Below are 22,760 nucleotides of genomic sequence, written 5' to 3'. Positions count from 1 at the left end.
TCAGTTAACAGTTATCACTGTGAATTAATACACACAATTATCTGAGGATATTTTGTTTGCTGTATGATGCTGAATAGTTACTGTGTTGTTATCACAGAAATCACACAGTTACAGGCAGGTGAACATCTTTGAGTCAACTATTATTTAGCACAACAAAATATGGTTCAAAATAATTGATAATGCTTCATAAAGCATGCTATGTTAATTTTCAAGATCATTTAGACTACCAGAAGGATGCAATGAGGTACCAGTCACGGATTGATTTAGAGGTTTTTTACTTAACCTGAACGACCCATTGTTTGATTGGTGCATGGACGTAATTTCAGTCAACCAAGTTTTTCTTGACAACTGGCCTAATCTGTTCATGCCATATAATTTGGTGTCCCCTTTAGTTTGGTCTAGGACTGGTAACAAGGATGCCCATAAAAGGGGATAAAGGGGAGAGAGCTTTCTAGGGCCAGCCAGGAGCCCATGGAGGTCAGAAAAATCATGGTCCATTGTACAGTTAAGCTGTAATAACCATATTTTACTTTATTTTTTTATTTGAATAGTAAATACTCTTATCAAAGCAACAAATATATTTCATTTATTTATTCCGTAGAATGATGTTCTTCAAAATCCCCTATTTTCACAAGTGACAACAAATGATATAAAATGGCAAAGGTGGGCAGAAAAGATGGTGAATTAGGATTAAAATGTGGCAAGCATTGGCAAGATGTGTGGATAAAATGGATCAAAAGTGGCAAAACCAGGCAGACAAAATAGTGCAAAATTGATGAAAAATGGCACCAAGACTAGCACCAACGCTACTTATCCAATACACAAACAATGATACTATCATTATATCACACCTGGGGAGGGCCCATGCTCTGGGTTTGTCAGGGGCCCATTGAAATCTGTGGGCAAGCCTGACTGGTAAGAAGCTATTTCAAGACATGTTAATGGGCCTAAGGAATTGGTTAGGACTTTTTTCACTAAATACTGACTATTTAAGTCAAAACACATAATCAACTCTTAAAGACAACATTTCCGTCATCAATAAAAATTCAGGTTTGTTGTTGTCCTTGACTTGTTCATTTCAACATAATGGCCGTAACATGTCTGCATATTGTGTAAAACTACAAAAAGGGTCATATTTTAGTCTCCTCAGTGTTCTCATCCTCCCACTGTTAAGGACACTCACACACACACACACACAGAGGACAGACACTGGCTGTGCAGAGGCACCTCAAACCTCAGCTCTAAACCATCATGGACCCTTGTGTAAATATACAATAAACAACTCTCTGCAGACATCAAATAAATGTTGGTCTGGACAAAAACAAACTCAGATTCCTTCCAAATTCTCCTTCCTGCAAGTGGTCAGATGTTTAGCGTGTGTAGCTGCTGAGGTTACACACCTGTCCATTTCAACAAGGGGAGCTCCAGGCTCACAGCGGTGGCAGACAACAGAGCAGTCTGGTTCACATGTCATCCACTGTAGGCGGTCAGATTTATATGTGGTGATGTGCCACTTTAAAATCTATATTTTGTAATGAGCTGGCTGTAAAATGTAAGTCGTAGCAAATTTGAACAGATTCTGAGTGTTTCTGACAGGAGTTTGGCTGGAATCAGGGAGAATAAAAGGGAGTGAATGTAATTATTTACTCCAGTGAAACTCAATAATGAGACTATAGGATTCTTCATCATCTAAAGGAATACGGTTTCTGCCCCCGCTGCACGCTCACCACTCTCCTTCTATCCTGTAAACACAGAAAGGAAAAAAAACCTCCCCTCTCGGTTGAAAACTTAGACAGCTCTCTTCTTTTTGGACGGCTGACGAGCAGCGCTGAGGGGCCTTACAACTGGAACCAGATGGCTTCTTAATACGTGAATGCCTTTGCATGACTGTGTGCATGCGAACACGAGCATGCTTACATGAACTAATGCTATAGAGGCATTAAAGATGAATGTGAATCAGACCTATAAAAACAGGCAGAAATAGGCCCTGATATGAAAAAAGGAAAATGTGTTTTTGTTTTGAGGGCAGTGGGACAAAATGAGGGGAAACATTGTTTACTGTTGCCTGTAAATTCAGACTGTTGTTATCTCTGCATGTGAGTTGTTGGGCTCATGGCCAAACAGTGAGTATATAAAGACTCAGTGAGATAAAGTGTGAGGTGAGTGATACAATCAAACCTACAGCTGATCTACTTCTGCTATCAGTTGTGATTTGAAAAGCACGACCTGCTCCTCACTCACTTCTCTTTCTGAAGTGTTTGCAGCCCCAGATTTCTCCTCTTTGGCACGATATTGTTTAGGTTGGCCTCCCGAGGTGACTCTAAGCCCATGATCCCATTTTGGGGTCTGTTTGCAGGAAGTCAAAGAAAAGACAGAGAAAGATATTTGATCTTCCCAAGTGTCTCATGGATGCACGATTTTAATCATTCCCTTGCTTGCTTGGAACGTGAAGAGATATTTGATTTGATTGCTCAAATATGACTCTTAAGTATGTTGTTTTTCTGAGGATCTACGGTATTAAATTAGATTCAGAGATGTCATGTGACAGAGCTATAACAGATATTATTGACAAGATAAACATGTCAAATCAGTGTATTAATAAACTGAAGAAAACTGGATACAAGCCATAACCTTTGGTACAATTAACTCTCTTTGCTCCCACAAAATCAGAGCATATTCTTAAGTACGGTGGCCTGGAAGTGCAATACAAATTACAAAGTCTGAAACACTTTTACAAAGCTTGAAACAAACGCACATAAACCAAAATATTTTTACAATTCATAGAACAAATTTACATAGGGAAAAAATGACACAAAAAATGAACATTTTAAAAAACAAATGTAGAAAAGCAAAATTACAAACATTTTTAGGAAAAAAAAATCCCATTTAATTAGGGCTGGGCAATATGGCTTAAAATGGATATCCAGATATATTTTTGCTATATCCCGATACACGATATATATCGCGATATTTTGAAATGGCCTCTCAGCAGCTGTATTTAATTCGTCCCCAAATGACACTAGACTGGTGATAAAAATAGACTGTTCTATTGGATTTTTAACAAAATTGTTTGCAGAGAGTAAAAACAATTTAAAGTCAAATTTAGCAGTTTTATTTTGAAAAGGACTTCATTCAATCTTTTACTATTAATAAAAAATACATAAATCATGAAATACTCTGTCTTTTACGGTGTATGGAAAGTCCTGAAATGTTTTTTGGGTAATGTTTACTATTGCTGATTATAAAATGATTATTTTCCTCATTAAGGATGAAGCAAACCTACACAGAACTCACCAATCATGCTTGCAGTAAATGGCCAAAACCCTGCAGTCTAGTCCTCCATTCAGGCTTACAGCTGTGATTATATTAGTCCGTTATCTGTGCTGATGAAAGCTGGACCAGTTTCTGACAAGTTCATAACATGAGAGTGTCTTTAGACCTTATTCAAGAAACTGTCCTGTGTGATCATGGTGGAAAAAGCTTGATTGGAGGCAGGAACATTTTAACTTCTCGTTGTCGGTGTTTTGAACTGTAAGGCTGAGATAAGGCTCCGTAGTTGAGGAGAAGTGGATCACATTTTTCCGCTTCTGGGCTGTCTTCTCTCTAAAATGTACGACTCTGGCAGGGAGTTTTCAGCAAAATGCTCATGCCCAGGCAAATCTCGTATTTTGGGTTAAGTGTCTTTTCAACAACACTGGGCTCATGTCTTTAGCGGCGTGTTGTGTTACTGCCGCCGTTATCTCGGAGACATGTTGTGGCGTATTTTAACGAATACCGCGTGAGTTTGACCTCTTCCTTTTCAAAGTTGAACGACTGCTTAACGCTGCAGATCCAGCGTTGTTTCTTGCTGTCTCAAAAGTCGGCTAACTCCCCACTAACTAGCCATGCTGCTCTGTTTACCTTCCTCTTTCCTTGCTTCTCGCCGCTGATGTGCATGAGCAGAGGAGTTTTCTGGATAGGCGCAGGAGAAGGAGTGAGCTCTCTGCTTTGAGAGATGTGTTCAGGGACAATGGGAAAAGTGAAACTCCAGCGAGAAATGCAAACTGACAGCTAAAAACTTCCACATAATTTATACTCGGATATTCGGGATATAACTAGTCATTTTATATATCATGGGTGGAAAAAGCCAGGATGCATCGAGTATACTCGATTTATAGCCCAGCCTTACATTTAATTACAAAAAAATACTTTTATATAAAAAACAACATTTATTTTTTTTCTTTTTACATTCTACAAAACAAATTCATACATTTTGAAACACTTTAATGAGCTGAAAAAAATTTACAAATGGTACAACACTTTTAAAACTTCTGCAATAAATGTTCATAATGGTAAATTACAGACAGGAAATGTACTAAAAGTGGCTTTAGTTTCAAGTTTTAAAAGTGTTGCAGACTTGGTAATTTTGTGTCGGACTTTGAAAAGTGTTTCAGACTTCTCAATTTTGTATGGGAGTTTGTACATTTTTCTCAGACTTTGTAAATTGTTGCAAAATTTTTTGAAGTGTTTCAGTCTTTGCTAAAGTGTTTTAGAAGTTTTAAAAGTGCTTCCAATTTTGTAAATTTGTTTCAAGCTTTGTAAAAACATTTCCAACTTTTTTAATTGTTTCAATGTTTGTTAAATGTTTGTAAATTTGTTTCATTTTTTTTTAAAAAGTGTTTCAGACTTTGTAAAAGTGTGTCAGATGTTATAAAAGTAATTTTGACTTCGTAATTTGTTTCAAGTTTGTAAAGTGTTTCAGACTTTGTTAATCTGTTCAAGTTTTATACAAGTGTTGCAGACTATAATTTTGTATTGGACTTTTTAAAATTATTTCAATTTCGAAAGTGTTTCAGACTTTGAACAGTTCTTTCAAGTTTTGTAAAAGTGCTTTAACTTTTGTTGCAGCACTTTTGAATGGGATTTTGTCCATTTGTTTCAAGTTTGAAACAGTCTTTCAGAATGTTATAAAGTGTTTAAGACATTGTTATTTTGTATTGGGCTTTGTTAATTTGTTTCAAGTTTTAATAAAGTGTTTCTGACTTTGTAATTTTGTATTGGACTTTTTGTAATTCGGTTTTGTAAAATACTCATTTGTTTTGTCATTTGTAAAAGTGTTTGGCTAATTTTAATGTTTTTAATGAAATGTGAAAAAATAGTTAATATACATTTGTTTTAAGCTTTGTAAAGTATTTCAGACTTTGTAATTTTGCATTGCACCTCCATGCCACCATAATTCTGGATGATCTAGATGCTTTTGTTTCTCATAAGCAGCTTAACTATAGGAAATGTTTTTTTATGTGTTCACAAAACTGCTGATGGCTGCATGCAGGTCTGGCAGAGTGTGTGGAAAAGACAGGCACCTCCATAACCAGTAGGTGATCTTATCGTCTCAAGTAAATGTGCTGACATCTCACACACAAACACACAAAGACATGCTCACATTATAATTATACGTTGATTAGAAAAGTAAACACTCACACCCACTGTTAACAGTAAATACAGTTGTAAAACTAGGCTGTTTGCTGCCAGGAACTCATCTTCTTACACGGTCTGCAGAGGGATAATTGTTTAGAATTTACTGCTCATCCTCTTCCATCCTAACAACCACAAAGTTTGCAGTTGTCAACCCGAAGATCAAAACTAGCAATTTTAAAAAAAGTTATAGCGCAAAAAAAGAAATGCAAGTCAACATCGGTCGCAATGAATCATGCACTGAACAGGGATTATAAGAGGTTGTAAAACACAAAGCGGATAATCCACTGAGAATGTGTCACCTCTGATCACAGCCGTCACTCCTCAGCTGGGATCAATGTGTCGACAGATAAACCTGCTGTTAAAGGGGGACACCAAGGAATTCTGTAATATAATATTTAAAAGTTTGTGATTCCTTGCCATTGGCCAGAAATAAAGATAATACCTCCTGAAGATCTCTGATGGCTCTGTAACACAGCTGATCTCCAGAGAAAATGATTTGTAAGTGTACAAAAGAGTTCACGATCATTTTTGAGGGATCAAGCAGAATTACCCAGACTGCATTTGATAGACTGACCACATCAAATGTTTGTCTAGCACTGCACAAAACTCATTAATCGCCAGAGTAGCAGCTTCTGACTGTACATCTGTATGAACTCAAGAAAAGCTTGTTTGGACTCTTTTCTTTACAAAAGCTGGTTATGATTACAAAACACATGTGCCATTTGTTCGATCTTAACTTGGTATCCCCTTTTAAATGTCTGCAGCCCACATTTGAGTGTCTCTTTGTCTTCCAATTCTTTATAGCCTCACCTCACAGCAACTCTGACAGTTTGAAAAACAAAAAGACACAGAAGAAGAAGAAGAAAGTGTACTGGACTTGTAGAAAACACTAAAATAAGCAGAAGACTGCTTTAATCAGGCCTTCACTACCACATCTAGTCCGCCGACAACAATAACAGCCTGACAATTTAGACAGACTGTGGCCAACACTAACACGCATAGAGTCGAGCTGAGTTATTTTCATGATCCCAGGCTGTAGTGATGGTCAAACAAATATAAACAAAGCCTCACCACTACTGGTTCCCCATTGACTGAAAACATCCAAGGCCATTATCCTTTTCCCAATAAAAGAACTAATGGACACATTTCACATAATACTGTGAAATATGCATACTGAGAACTATTCAGGGATTTCAGTGCTGTCTTAAAACAAAGCCTTACACCATGGTACATCTGAAGTTATAATCTCCATTTGACTTTACACTCATTTGGAAAGGGGTCTGGCTGCAGACCATACATTTACTCTGCTTTATTCAACATTTTATGGTTTTTAACTTTTACATTTTTGTTTCCTATTTGTTACCTTATCCCTTATCCTAACCCTAAATGGAAGTTTAATCCGATTTAATTTTAAAAGTTAGCGTGTATTTCCGTTCTGAGATATACAGCGTCTCAGATGAACTGTCTGTGAGCGTGGCTGTTAGAGATGAGCCAGACTGTCTTGCTCATTGGAGCTATGGGCTCTGGGAAAACTCATAATAAAAGTGTTGGTTGATAAAGCGGTATCAGTACTATCACCAGCAAAACTGCTGGCAATGAAATGGCACACACAAGGCATAACCGATGCTGCTGTTAGCATAGAGGACTGATACATGCTTGGTCTGAGTCCGGTCATCAGCATGTTCCACTGAAACACTTAAGAGCAGCCAGGTAACCAGCCAAACACATGGTAAACCAGGTAAACATGTTCTTTCCTCTCCAAGTTTCATGTGTATAATAACTGCAACATACAGCGAGTGTACTCGCTTTGTAGAGCGTCTCTGTTGGCCGGTCTGGGGCTGTTTAAACAACTGGTAAAAAGTTGGTTTTTAACTCAGGAATCTGTTGTTTTAAGTTCATCATGATTTAAAAAGCGGGCAGTGGTGATTAATGAGGGTTGGAGAAGCAGCTGTAACTCACAGGCACCTTTGCTGAAGCTAAGTTCGATCAATCAAAGATGTGCTAAGTTCTTGTCTGTAGTCTGTTTTTTACTTAGGTGTTTTCATTGTGAAGCAAACATTAGGAAATGCAGTGTTTTCAGAAGCTCACACCTCAGCAGGAGAGAAATGAAACTTAAAACTACACATTACAAAGACGTGAATGCATAGACTTACAAAATAACTGTGTTACTGTAAAAGGGGAAAAATACAATGGCATACATTTTAGGCAATAATCGTCCAGCCTTACATACCTGAATCTTAATAACAGGACATAAATATAGTAAATGTTTAGCTGAAATTTGAAAGAATATCCTGTAATAAAAAGATTTTGACCTCAAACAGTCTGGCCTCTTTGATGTGTGTTAAAAAGAACAAATCAATGCACAATTGATGGATCCATTAAAAGTATTTGCACCTTTAGGTCTCTGGGTTAACACTTTCCTTCCTTGACTGCCTCTTCAGCTTAAATGTCAAGCCTGGTCCACGCAGAGCCATATGCATGTGAGAGCTAATGCCTAAGATTAAGCAAGCCAGGATTAAGTCTTTCTGTGGTTCATGTCACACTGACACACAGACCCACATGCTCACCCTAATATACACGCAAACAGAAAGCCAGCCCTGTGATGTGTACATTTGGGAAAACCTGAAAAACCAAAGGACATAAACAAAGTTATGTGCTCCTTATTTAAAACCTAAAATACATGTGATGGGTTTTCCACAAATCAGTGCTTAATGCCACACAGTACATACATGATTGTGACCAACTCATCACTCATGTTAATGGAGGGGGGCCTCTTAGATAAACAAAGTGTCTTGACGACATGGGTGTGCCAATTTTGCATCCTATGTTGAGTGAAAACAGCCAAAATGTGGGGTTATATGTAAACAGTGACAAAAAATAATGAATGTTTGGTAAAAAAAAAAAATAAAAGAAGAACTGTGATTTGAATATTTGTCAGCTCAGACAAATAAAGTATTTCTTAAAGATTTCCAGAGATTTAGAAAACCGCACTGTTAAAGCTGCCTCTAGGGGTCCGTACATTGCATGCTGGCTATTTTCCAAAAGCAACATATTGTAACAGAGTGCAGGTCTTTTGCCTTTTTAGAACAACCCTCATTATAGAAAAACAAAAGAGTAAATTGCAAGAAGAGGCTCCTCTTTGGGGTCCTTTTGTTCTTTATGAATCTGACAGCAGGGAATTGCTCAACCCCTTAAGACAGAGCAAGTGCACAGCCTAAAGAAATGCATGCCATTTGTCTTCAGAAGACTAACGAATTATCTCCTGTGTGGAGCAGGAAAATCACCCAGTAATTCTGCTCCCATGGGGCTGCGAGGTAAGCCCTCTAGTCAGATAAAATTAGGCTCAAATGTCTGGACGAGTTACAGTAACAGTGACCACCTCGCTGGGAGGAAATAAATCAGCTAGCCTCGCAGGCAGTGACTGAGCGAGGCTAGAGAAGGGCAACAGGTGGCTGTCAACTTAGAGAGAAAGAGGGTCATCATCCACTTAGAGAGGAGCAGCAAGACTGTCTGCTGCTCCCTAGGTTTCCACTAAGCTGAGTAAAGAACCAGCAGGAGAAAGAAGGAGGAAAAAGGTAAGGCCAGTTCAGGGGAGTGTGCAGACAAGGTTTAGCCAAATATTCACAAGTAAAGCCATGTTCAGACCTGTTCCATCAGGCTAGACTGGAAACGTCTGCCAGGTACTTAGGGTTATCATACCAGGGAGCATCTGTCTGCAATATTATAAACTATATCTATGTTTGAAAGGCTTGATAATATCATAACTTATAGGATTACTGTATCAGTTACGTAATTATTATGTCAAGTGCATCAAAAGTAATCCTCTTTGTGTTCAACACTAGTTCTCCTAAAAAACAAGCTAAAGCAGTCTCATACTCTCATTTCTTGAGTGTCAAAATGAGCTGCCATGATGGAGCAATCTGGATAAAATATTCACTTTGGAGTTTCCAAACTTTTTTATTGCACGTCATGCATCAGCGGAAGAATAAATAACCACTTACATCAGAGATAGTTCTCAGATCATAGTGACTTCATTCAAATGAATAACGTCTGGGCCTTTGGTTCACTTCTATTGCAATAGAGAAAAAAAAAACGGCCAAATACTGACGATTTACAGTCTAATAGCTTTTCCAGGCATTGGGTTATTTTTACGCTTGGAGCCTGTAAAGAAGGCAGCGTGTGTCTTTGTGCTTCTCCACGCTCTGCTTCTGACAGCCATAATGCTCTTTGCTAACAAATTAGACCGTTCACAAGGGCTTTTGTTTTTATTCATTACATTATTAATGCCTCAAACAAGGTGGCAAAATGATTAACACCTATTTATCAGTTACGTCTTTCTAGAAGGATGCAAAAACATTTGTCTAAATAAGCACCTAATTCTACCGAGTAAAATGCAGCTATAAAAGCTCAGGTAGTTAGCATCTTTAGTTTACATGCTGATAAGCAGAGAGTGTGTGAATGCGTTTGCAGCATGTCACATGCAGGCGTGATGCATATGTTTTCACTCAACTCTTTGTGCTGGTTCCCTTGCATTACTCACAGACACTAGGAGGCCCAATAAAACAAAGTGACAGAACACGGTGATTCCAAAAACAATAAGTGTTTTTAGTCTCTCTTACGTGTCACGGCTTAGTTTTTCACAGTGCTGAAATGCAGTTAAATTGCACTCAAACTAAGATTGTGGGCATTTTCCCAGAACTGCTACTGTGCGAGTTCAACACAGAGACCTCAGTAAAATAGCCCAGAAGTAACTGGAGTAATTAAAGCTCACGAATCTCAGACAAAGACAAAAGATTTCAGCATCATAAAGCAAGATGATACAAAGGTACAGTTTAGGTTAGATTATAGTGTATTACTCACCAATGCAGGCATGAACTCTGACTGACAGCTGTGTCCGTAGAATAACGCTGTGCTTCTTGCCTCTCCTGTGAATTAAAAAAAAAAGAAATACAGAGAAAGTGTAATGTTACTTGATCATGTAAGAATTTAACAAAATTAAGGGTAGGTAAAAATCTGTATCAAGGTTAAGAAGCAGACTTGTACCCGATTGAAATCAGTATGCTAAAGGCAGATAAAAAGTAGAGCTAAAGGTTTAAAATGATTGTCAGTTCTGTTCCAGACCATTTATTATTTGCAGTCTGGACTTATAATAAAAAGCCATCAGGTTGCAGAAGAGAACAGGGTAAAAGTTTTCTGAAGATAAAATGAAGGCTGGGAGCAGGTCAGAGGTCAGCCCTGCCCCCTGTGTTAATGGAGATATGCCAAGACCCTATCACCATCCTGTCAACTGCCCACAATGTCTGAATGACAATCCAAAACAAAGACAACAACAATGCACCTCAGTTCTTTTCAATGGTGAAAGTGAATGTGAGAGCAATGGAGTTTGTATTCACACAAAATACAATTTAGTTACTCAGAAGTCTGCCTACTAATCTATGTACAAAGTCTGATGGAAAATTTCTCTTATAAAAAAAAAACTTTGCTGACAATTCTCATACGTATTGAACCCAGGGGAAAAAAACTTGTTGGCTTATTTTCAGGACTTTACCGCCAGTCTGTTACAGCTAGCGTTTTAGCTCAGTCATCAGCATAAAGTTTTAAATCTTTAAAAAGCAATTATTACGTCAAAGATTTTAAGTAGTGGAAATAAATTAATCGAGTAATCATTGATGACTTAATAAGATTCAAAATATTTGAGGCAACTGATTATGTATCAATTTTAAGTAACTCAAAAACTGTATTTGTTTAGGAGAGATTTCAGTCTTTAAAGTGGGGGTATTATGCCTTTTTTCAAGGCTTTATACCATCTCTCTGATACCCATGTAGTAGCATTACATGGTTTACAGCTCAAAAAACTCCTCATATTTCTCACACTGGTGTCCTGAAAAACCCTTATTTTAACCTCTGTCTGAAACACTTCCTTTCCGCTGCTGTCTCTTTAACACCGCTGCTCCACGGACCTGCTTTCCTCTGATTTGCCGATTTTCAATGATTTTCAATGTTTCAATTCTGGGGATTGTGATTTGATTTAGAATCAATTTCCAATTCACAACACATTCTCTATTTCTTATTGTAAGGTAATAATTTCAACATCTACTCTAACTCCAGTCTGCTGTGCAGATGTATATAAAAATTTAAATAAAATGTGCTCAAAATAATGCTTTGTTGCATTAAATAAAATATGCAACTTTAAGCAGGTCTGTGGTTGAAAATACACTTGTAATAAAGCACATTTTTTAATTGATTCTTGAGAATTCTGAACCGAATTGGAATCGTAGAAATTACTTTTTGTGATTCTGACATAAATTGATTTTTTTCTGGCACCTCAATATTTTTAGTAGCAGGTACTGAGCCATTTTAAATAATATATCAGCTCAATTTTACCTGTTCATTTGTGTTGGGTTAACTCAACCTTTTTAAGTTAAAGTACACTCAGGAAACTTTCCTACACTTTTAAATTCTGTTTAAATCCAATTCAAAGCAGTGTTTTAAAGTACCTTTTAGTAAAGCTACATACGTTTCATCCACTGCAATTTTTTCTTCTTTCACAAACTTTAATCTGAAACATTTATGCTACTGAAGGTAGGCCAACTTCAGCAACAAGTGGCAATAACTGATGGTTATTTAATTAGTATACAGTATTGTGGTTGCTCCCCACAGGCAAGACTTCTTATTGAGTTCTGTTAACTTTAAACTAAAAACGTAACTCAGAAAAAAGGAGCTGAAATAGCTATTTTGGATTTTTATGTTAATGCAACTCATTTTTTCTAATACCTTCAACTGTTCATTCCTACAGTGTACTAGCAATACATTGTATGCAGGATTGTCGAAAGAAAACATAATCTGCTACAGTAAATGCAAAATAGTGATGTCATTCAAATATTAATGGTCAAAAACTGAACCTCTGTGGCAGAAAATAGCTTCAGTCGTTGCTAATGACAACCAAAATGTAGAACATATATCCTTTTAAGAGCTTTTCAGCTTACTTAATCATTCCTGCCTGTGTTCGCATCTAAAGTGTAAACGAACCAATAGTTTGAAAGAGAAAGCACATTCCAGTCCCATGTTTTGGATTTAGGCAGTGAAGCCCACCGTTTTTACATCACAGATTGAGACTTTAACCTCCTGACTAGCAATTGAAGCATACAAACAAACTCAGCAGATACAACTGAAGACAAGAGCACAGCAGGTAGAGTTGCTCAACAACCCCCCTCCTAATTCAGCTCTCTGACAAATGGTCTTTTATGTCGTCTGCACAAAAGATGAGTGACTGTTCAGGCTGGCGCGGTGCCAGCCACAGAAGGCTGCTTTTAGTGACAATCAGGCAGTGAGTCTGACACTCATAGTTTAAAAGTATCTGACAATATTAAATGAACAGATTACATAGCACAGGTGGGGGGGTTTCTGTATATGCTCACTGTTTTATCAAATATAATACCCATCAACAAGCAGAGGCGACACAGGAGCAACATCTGTCAACATGGACCGTAACTAGTGAGAGGAGACAGGAAACAGGAATTTAATCTTCTGTGATGCTGTTGAGGCAAACGGGGTAACCAAAGACATTTTGTCACGAATGTCTGCTTTCTCTCCGCTGCACTGCAACAGTATCCTGCTGCTTAACCAAGACCTGAGGCTACACAGGCCAACATGCTCATTATCAAATTAAACAAACCTGCATGGAATATGCGTGAGGTTTTTAGACCCCCCTCTCAGCAATTAAATGTGAAAATTGGACACTCCTACTGAAAGTGCTGAAGGACTATAAAGATGTTAAAAAAATAATGATAACTATAAAGAACTAATAATAAACTGGCATAATTTCTGCATTTATTACCTTTTATTTATTTGGTTTTCTTGTGCTTTTATTGTGGTTTCCTCTAGCCAGAAAGTTCAGGTTTCTACTGCAAAAGATCTGAATAATTATGTACAACATTATGCGTTCTTACTAACATTTTTAATATGGAAATGCCCACATTTAATAATTAAATAACCTGATTTAAGGAGGAACCAATACAATACTGATGTTTTACCTCATGGCTATTACCCTACTGGTCAAAATTAGAGGGTTTTATTTGAAAAAAAAAAAAGAAATAAATGGAAACATATGGCCACTCTAATCCTGGGAACATGAAAAGAAACAGTGCACATAAATCTTTTACCTAATAGCATAAATCTGATATTCATCATCATCACTTTGCCTATCAAATGTTAGTAACAGGAACGCAGCTGTGGAAACCAAACAGCTCTACCTGCCAATAAGATCAAACCCAACATTATTTTCGCCTCCATTCTCCCATCACTGCTCTGCTGAACAGCACCCTCATAAAAGCTGTGTCTTAATCTTAAGACTGGATGGGTGCCTGCCAGCTTCATCTACAGGAGCATTACCAGCAATGTTTATAAAACAAAACAAAATGTGTACCCGCAGAAAGGAAACACATGTAGAGGGGATACAGTAAAGCCAGTATTTCTTCTCAAAGACCAATTAATGCCAGACCTGAAGGCCCCACAAAGGTCTACTGACTTCTATGTGAGCACCATAAGAGGGTGAAGAATAAGAATAAGGTAATATCTGCTGGGATTATTTCAGATAAAAAGACTTAACACTCCCACACAAATTAAGACATTCCTCTCCCTTATTATGACATGTAGGGAAACAAATGATGTTTTATGAGCGTATTACCAAAAAAGTGTGAGAACTGTGTAATGAGTAAAGAAAAACAATGAAATGATTTGCAAATCTCATAAACCCATATTTTCTTTACAAACAAACATAAACAACATATCAGGTGTGGAAACTGAGACATTTACTAAGTTGTGCTAAAGACAAACAGTTGGAGGAGCATTTAGCAACTAATTTGGCTAGCTGGCAACTAGTTAGTGACATGACTGGATGTAAAAGGAGCATTTTAGAGAGGCAGAGTCTCTCAGAAGTAATGATGGGCAGAGGTTCACCAATCTGTGACAAACTGCAACTTAAAATTGTGACACAATTTCAGAAAAATGTTCCTCAAAAGACATTGAATATCCAAGGTGAAAATATTATCAAAAGATTCTGAGAATCTGGAGAAATCTCTGTGCGCAAGGGACAAGGCTGAAGGTCAATTCTGGATGCTTATGATCTTTGGGCCTTCAGACGGTACTACTTTAAAAACAAGCATGATTCTGTACCGGAAATCACTGCATGGGCCCAGGATCACTTCCAGACATCACTGTCTGTCAACACAGTTTGTCATACCATTCATGAATGCAAGCTACAGCTGCATCATTTGAAGAAGAAGCCATATGTGAACACGATCCAGAAGCATTGCAGTCTTCTCTAAGCCAAAGCTCATTTAAAATGGACTGAGGCAAAATGGAAAACTGTTCTGTGGTCAGATGACTCAAAATTTGAAATCCATTTTAGAAACCATGAGCACCATGCCCTGCAGACTAAAGAGGAGAAGGATCATCCAGCTTGTTACAAGTGCACATTTCAAAAGCTTGCATCTCTGGTGGTTTGTGATAACATTAGTGCCTATGGGGTGTTTGGCTTACAGATCTGGAACGGCACCATCAGTGCCGTAAATGAAGGTTTAAGAGCAACATATGCTTCCATCCAGACAGTGTTGTTTCAGGGAAAGCCTTGCATATTTCAGTAAAACAAGGCTAAACCACATACTGCTTCCATCACAACAGTGTGGCTTTGCAGTAGAAGAGTCTGGGTGCTAAACTAACCTGCCAGCAGTCCAGGCCATTCACCAATAGGAAACATTTGGCACACCATAAAATGAGAAATCGGGCTAAGAAGACCCAGGACTGTGTAACTGCTAGACTCCTGCATAAGAAAAGAATGAGACAACATTCCTCTCACAAAACACCAGCAACTGGCCTCCTCAATTCCCAAGACATTTACAGACTGATGTTAAAAAAGGGGGTTCTACACAACGATAACATGGTCCTGTCCCTAATTTTTAAAGATGTGTGGCTGCCATCAAATTCAAAATTAGCAAATATAATATAATGTATTATTATAAATAATATAATTTTTTTTACTGGGAATAAAATATGGGTTTCTGAGATTTGCAAACAATTGCATTCTGTTTTTAACATTTTACACAAGACCCCAACTTTTCTGGACTTAGGGTTGTATTTCCCGTCTTTAGGTTCAAGCCGTGCGGTTTCAATTTGAGTTCCTCCAGTTGTTGTGCCTTTTCACTTCAAATGAAAATCTTGTGTGCTTCAAGCATTTATGAAATTAAATGTCCAAGTGGGTCAGAAAAACTGAAAATAATGAAAGCAGAGCTGTCCTTAGAGAGATGAAAGGATCTGAATAGAAACACTGAATAGTCAAAGCCTACAAAGAAAGAAGAGTTGGAGTTTAAAAGGCAAACTTCTAACTGGTTGTCAAACACATCAAGAACACTCAATAAAAGCAAGAAGGGCAAATTCAGCACAAACTGTTGGCTTTGTATGTAACAGGGTCTTCTGTACTCAAAATCTGCATGCTGAATCAATTACAGAGTCAATAATGGTTCTTCATGTTATCTTCTAAAGACAAACCAGGAAATGTGCCCTTTAGGATTTACAGCTTTACAAATCATCTGCCAATCAATGTCAGGTTTGACAAAAACACAACAAAAAGCCTGAAAACATCAAACACAGGTTCCTCTGATTATCAAAAAGACTCCCTTTACTTCATTCCTTGTAATCCACAAAAAATTCCAATGGCTGACAGCACACGACAGGCCATCTGATCCCAACTACATCCCCCATTCTCCATCAGGAAATTGTGTGTATGGGGTCAATCAATCTATCACAGCTACAACCCTTAATGGCACACCAACTAGCTAAAACTGCGCAGATACGTCTGAGAGCACGTCTGGCTTATTTGGTCAGTTTATAACCTGAAGTGAGACTGTATCAGAGATGGAACAGAGGGATTTATGAGTCACAATCTCCTATAGTCTGGCTTCAAACACGGTGTGGAAGTGATTATGGCCCTTAAGCTCCCATGACATTGATATCTCATGGCTCTGCAGCGCTCTGTCAGAGGATCTTACTTTAATCTGTTTGTAAAGACACTAGGTATGACACAGACGCCTCAGGAATGTAACCTGTCATTAATATCAATTACAGATGGATCAGATGGCCAATGATCAGGGGAGTTCAGGAACTCAGGCGGTACATGAAAATAGAACTACTCTTTTTTTTCCAGAGGTACATGGCTACACTTTAAGGAAAAACAGTGAAAATGGTATTTTGTGTGTTAACTGCAGTAAGTGCGGTGGTGCTACTATGACATTAACTTGTTAAATTCTGAAAAAAAAAGTGAAAAAATTAAATCCATTTCTTAGGGTTAAACATGTTAAAGTTGGAGGCTCCTGATGACAGATTGTATGCAATTAACTTGTTAAATTCTGAAAAAAAAAGTGAAAAAATTAAATCCATTTCTTAGGGTTAAACGTGTTAAAGTTGGAGGCTCCTGATGACAGATTGTATGCAATTAAAAGAGACTGAAAACAAAAAAAGAATAGAACAAGTAAAGGTGAAATGCCTCATCAGACCTTTTATAAGCTCAGTAATCATCAAATCAACAACACTGAGCAGTGGGGGGTGAAATCACGGGCACATCAGCAACAATAAAAAGCCGGCAAGCAGAACTGCCCTTTTTCTACAAAATAATTGGCTAACCACCTTCACCCCCAACCTCCTCAGACAACACTGTGTGGGTTTAATGACACACATCCATACCAGCCTGAGCCAGCTGGCACCACTGATGTTCTGGCAGGCCCGGTCTTCGACGAGAGAAGAAGTGGACCACTTTAACCTCACCGCTCTCAATAACCTCCCATAAGCTCCCAACAATTTCAAATGGAGCTGGGAAAGGACGGCACTGTCGACATCCAATAGAAACACCAAGCCAGAGAGCAGCTTATGAGTTCCAAGTTAGACAAATAAATCCATACATGTTTGTGGTCCAGCCGACCAGGAACTCTAATGCCAACCTTTGGTTTCTGATCACCAAAAGTGGGGCAGCATATAAAAGATATATTGACATACCCCGCAGTACATGAAAATACACATGGAGTCAATAAAGTAACTGGCTAAAGAACATGCAAAAAACTGAATAACAGCGCAATTTCATTTGTTTCTCTTCTTTATCCAGGTCTGGTACTGATGTGGAGACGAGGCCTCATTTATGGACATAATTCAGGGAAACAATGTTGTTAAATTAGCTAAGCTGAGCATTGTGTGGAAGTTGGTGAACAACTGTAACCTTGCAAAGCTGATGGATAAGTCAGATTTTATGTCTGTTATTGGGCAGATCCGTCTTGAAAAGCTCCAAGTTGAAACATTTACGCCTGGTCTGAGAATTGACAGATAAGTCAGCGTCATTTGAGATGAATGAGGCTACAGGTGTGGTTTAATTGTACTGCAAGCTGGTAAACAATGGCTGCTGGTGAAGTGACTAGCTCAGATGTATAGCAGTAGTTTTAATAAAAGAACAGTTAGGAAACAGTAAAGTTGCTCTCCTCCCTACCAGCCCTGGCATGAGTTTGTGGCAATTTCAGTTGGGGTTTAGTTGCACTGCTAGCCAGTAAACAATGGCTACCACTGGTGAATGCTTAGAAATGGACTACATTCCATTAGTCAAAGAAGAGCACTAAAATTGTGTCTTGGCAAAAAGATATTTTTGCTGTTATTTCAACCAGCTTCAACAATCATTTGATTCACCAACTGGCTCTACTGATAGGGAACAACAATGGCAGCTACCTGTCGCGCTCATGCTATGTAATCTACTCATCAGTGCTGCGTAGGCCCAGTACATCATATGTTTTGTTGCAATGATATGCTTATAATGAATGTGCTAGAATGGTTGTCCAATATTTTGAAAAGTTCCACCCCTCCTAAGCACAGACTATGGATGTTTCCCCTGATGGATGTAAGATATATCATATTCAATGGATATGCAACAGTCTATCTGGTTAGGGCAATTTTAGTCCAGCCATTCCTTACAAAAGCACTGAGGTAACATTCAAAAGAGATAAGAGCGATTACTCTTGAGATGTGTCTACACCTTGTAAGTGGTTTAGATGACCTTAGTGCTGCCACAGGGCTAGGGAAGCAAGGCATGTTATGGCCATGGATGGATGAATGTCATGGAAACTATGAGACATAAAGTATTTTACCCTGTAAAGTGAAAATGAATCTGTATGTAGGTTTGCTGTATGACAGGTCACTGTGTTACGAACCCCCAAATCAAATTTCAGTCCAATAAAACATCTCTAAGTTTATAAAATAGCTTCAAAATCATTAAAAATTAAGCAGTAAAATCTGCTCCAGGATGGTGTGGGCGGGTCTGTTGAATGAGATGAAGCTACACTCACTCAGGAGAAGTACTATCCTATCAGATTTTTAAAAAGTTACAATCTGAATGTTGACCTTATGATCAGAGTGCAGCTGCCTAGCTCTGTGCCAAAGAAGAGACAAAGTCCATTTTCTGGCTTAAATCTCTGTTATGATGCTTTAAATGATCCATAGACCACTGTGGCTAGTAGATTAGGCAAATTTACCTCACAATAAACAAAAACAACAGCATTTAAATAACTGTGAACTTTCAATAAGAGCAGTTATAACAGCTAACAACAGAGTGTACTGAAATGAACTGCTCTTTGATGTTTTATTGTAGTGTTAAAGGGGCGGGGTTATCCTCCACTGTGGGCTTGTGACATCATGAGCCAACATATTTGCCCCGCCCACATTAAACCCAGCCAGGAAAGAGTTGAAAAACTTTCTAACAGTGTAAATCCAAAATTCAGTTACATGTTGATCTCAGTGTTTTCACATGTTTACAGCAACCATATTCTAACATACCCACAGTGTTAAGATAATAACTTTGGATTTCATTTTACAGGGACTTTAAGAAACAAAAAAAAACCCTTAGAACTATAAAATTGATTAAGGCGAGAGAAAGAAAAATGAGTCTCCTGAACAAATAAATTAACAACTGGTTTAACTTATTAATAAGCTTAGAATCAGACATCCAGAGCCAAAGAGATTGATTAATGCCAGTGAGATTGTTATTTAGTTGCTGACTCACATGGGAACTACTGCGGCTAAGATCAGATTTTAAATCAAAGTTATTTTTTCCACTTGAACCCCAAGTGGTGAAAGACTTTTGATCATCCCTCAGATGGGGTGAAGCCTGTCCCCTCAGCTCTACGACGGACCCCACAACCTCCTGAGAGCAGCTTTGGAGCTCAATCGGCTGAGGCCCAGAAAAGGGATTATTTCACTAATTCATCCTGGAATGAAATGGGTATCATTATGACTCAAATCACTATAATAGAATCAAATTAGGCAAAGGAATATAGCAACAGGATATTAATAGGTTTCTCCAAAGCCAAGGATTTAAATGCTGTATCTCTTCCCTCTTATCACTCCCACATTTTTTATGTGTCTCTCTCTGGAAAAACAGTAATCACATTGTACTGATTATCTCTGACTACTAGAGCAGGGGAATATTTGGGGTGTTTTCAAAAGCCAGATTTTTGTGAGGCAGCCTGGGAAGTAAGTTGCGCTATCAACCTGATATGCAGTGCTAGTCTGTCTTTAATTTTCAACCTGTTCAACAGTAAATGCAAAGAATATCTGATCTTTAAAAAAAAAGTGTCAAACTTTATAACAAACTGAACTTAGTGCAAAACTAGATTTTTTGTTGTTGATATTTCAGTGTGCTGTATCTGTGCAACTGTGCTTTTGAAGTTAGAAGATAGTGTGAGAAAAGCAAGGACAGAGGTGATTCTTATCTTACCCTCCTTCCTCCTGAAATCCCTCCAGTTCATCTCTTTGCTCTGCCAGGGTGGACTCCAAGTCCAGATAGCTTCCATTATGGGACAGCTGAAGGGCACAGTCGTCCGGCTAGAAGCGACAGGACACAGAAAAACAGAGATTTGACTTCAGTCCCTCTTAAGTAAACATGTTTAAAGAAAAGAGAACAAAAAGTAAGACGGAAATGTTTATAGTTCATTTTACTTTGGAAAGTCTGTTGTTATAAATACTGCTCCAGTCTGATCAGATTCAAACCCACAAGTCAGCAGAAAAAGGTCATGACCACATGCCTATTAATCCTGACAAGGTCAGACTTTATTCTTTTAACCCTCACTTCACTGGCCAAAAACAACAGTGCAAAAACATAATGCCTCACAATGTGTGAAAACTTTGCTCTTTTATGGGTCAAATAACAAATGCAAGAGTATTCAAGGTTTATGGTCTGGTCTGGTCTGTCGTAGACCTGAGAAAGTTATTTTATCAGCTCCTGTCAGCGCTTTACAATGACAAGCAGGGCAAGGTTGAGGAGGAGTCATTCGAAGCAGCTTGGCAGTCTGGTGCCTCTTATCTCTGATAAACTATCATCAGACGAGATGATTTTGCAGAGGAGGTCTGATTTGTCTGGTCTTGAACGGTTGTCATCAGCTGACCGAGGTAAAGGAGCCAAGGAATGAGACGGTCTGTGCACTTGTGTGGTTGACCTCCAAATTGGAGATATTAACCTATTTATATTCAGCGTCTGTCAGCTCTGCCGGACAGTGGCTCCAACAGGAAAACAGAGGGCAGAGAAAAAAATTACATCACAGGAGGGCAAATGAAGGGGGAGATGGTGGCACTGCTCTGCTCCATCAACAGGTTAAAACAACAAAACACTGAACCATCATCTTCCTTTGTCAGCCTACACCAAAAGCTCTGTCAGGTTAAAAAAAATCATTAAATAACTATTTGCAAATCATAAACAAAAACCTAAAACATCCTTTTCTTGTAAGAGTAGATCACATTTAAACATGTATGTAACATGCAAAACCATGTGTTTTTAAAATTAGACTAGTTATTTCAGGGTCTTATGCCTGATCTGATTTCCTCCCATATGTGACAGTAACCTAATTGAATGTGAAGGCATCAGGCTGGGAAAGACATTATGGGTCTGATGGTTTGATCTGATGGGCCACTCTGTTTGTATTACTACACTCCAGCACTAGAGGACTGTGTCATATTTGAGAACTAAAACAAAACATGTGGTTTGTAAGGATAACTCTCACTCTGTCTCCAACTTTCTCTGACTCTGAGCCATCTTGTTTTTTTCCAATGCATCTTGGTAAACCAAAAGATTATTGGTAATATTACAGTTGTAGAATTTATGGGGCTGAAAATCTTTCGTGGGATAAGAGGCAAGGGAAAGCACAAGGCCAGTGCTTAAACAGACGGAAACTTAAATGTGCTGGAAATCCTATTGTTTCTACGAGAGGGATAAGTTGTAGCGAAATGGCTGTAGATGTTAGGCAGACAGGGATAAAAAGAGACATACATTAAATAGAGGAAGGTAGACAGATAAGAAGATGAATAAACAAAGCAGCACTGTGCGAAGGCAGACGAGGAAAGAAAGTGCTTCTCCAGATTACAGGACAGATTCTTAAAAGAAAGGAATCAAAGGAATAAGGGCCAAAGTGAGGCCCATTTTTTATGTCTGTGCACTGAAATGTCTTTTAAAGTAAGGGGCGTGACAGTAACATAAAAAAATATAGCATGAAAGAGAGGACAACCTACATCTTATACTACACTGACCAGTGGCTGACCTACATTACCTAGGAGACACTAGAACAAAGGGAAATTTATTTTACTGACTACCTGAGTCAGGTGTTCATAAATAAATGGCTCTAGATCCAATTTGGAATAAAGGATAAATAAATTAAAATTTAAAATGTCAGTGATTTTTTTCACGTCCTTGTTTAGAAGTGTTTTCATTTGCTCATACCTTTGTATTTAATGAGTAGTGGGCTGTCAGCAGGCTGTTGATAGGTGAACCATCTCAACCATGTTCATCTAAAGGGCTTACCGTAAAATAAATCAGTGGTTCTCCACTGGTCCAGCCTCAGGACCCACCATCAACTCCCAATGAGAAACTGCAACCTAAATTACAGGTATTTTCATTCAGTTCAATTTACTAGAGCCCTTAGTAGGACTATTCTCTTAATCTCACTCCTGTTGGATTTCTGACCATTAATGCCTGCCCCTGCAGCGCGTACCGGCCACTCCCGCCCACATCCCGCACAGATCCTGACAATCCATGTTGAATATTCAGAACAGATAGTGCATATAAATAAAGGAATGGTAATATTAATGTGTTGACTTAAGCAACACCTTGACAAAGTTTCCTCCCTGAGTGAGGGAAAAGTCTAAGAAAACAACTGCAACACTCACGTCCTCGTCGTGCATAATGGTGCCACAAATGGATAAAAAACAGCAAAACAGCTGAGAGTCTCAGA

General features: G+C 38.3%; 1 protein-coding gene across 3 annotated transcripts in view; it reads right to left on the bottom strand.

Moving 5' to 3' along the window:
• The window catches only part of fhod3b (formin homology 2 domain containing 3b), a 125,916-nt gene that overhangs the window by 89,966 nt on the left and 13,190 nt on the right, over positions 1-22,760 (bottom strand). For all 3 annotated transcript variants that reach the window (XM_041793419.1, XM_041793420.1, XM_041793421.1), the window contains exons 2-3: positions 20,258-20,364; positions 10,318-10,382 (exon numbers count right to left, since the gene is read on the bottom strand). In XM_041793419.1, the coding sequence (XP_041649353.1) occupies positions 10,318-10,382; positions 20,258-20,364 (172 nt within the window). The remainder of the gene's footprint in view (positions 1-10,317; positions 10,383-20,257; positions 20,365-22,760) is intronic.

Source organism: Cheilinus undulatus, linkage group 8, assembly GCF_018320785.1.
Source record: "Cheilinus undulatus linkage group 8, ASM1832078v1, whole genome shotgun sequence".
In the NCBI taxonomy this organism is placed as follows: Eukaryota; Metazoa; Chordata; class Actinopteri; order Labriformes; family Labridae; genus Cheilinus; species Cheilinus undulatus.
This window is presented reverse-complemented; position numbering and strand designations above follow the sequence as displayed.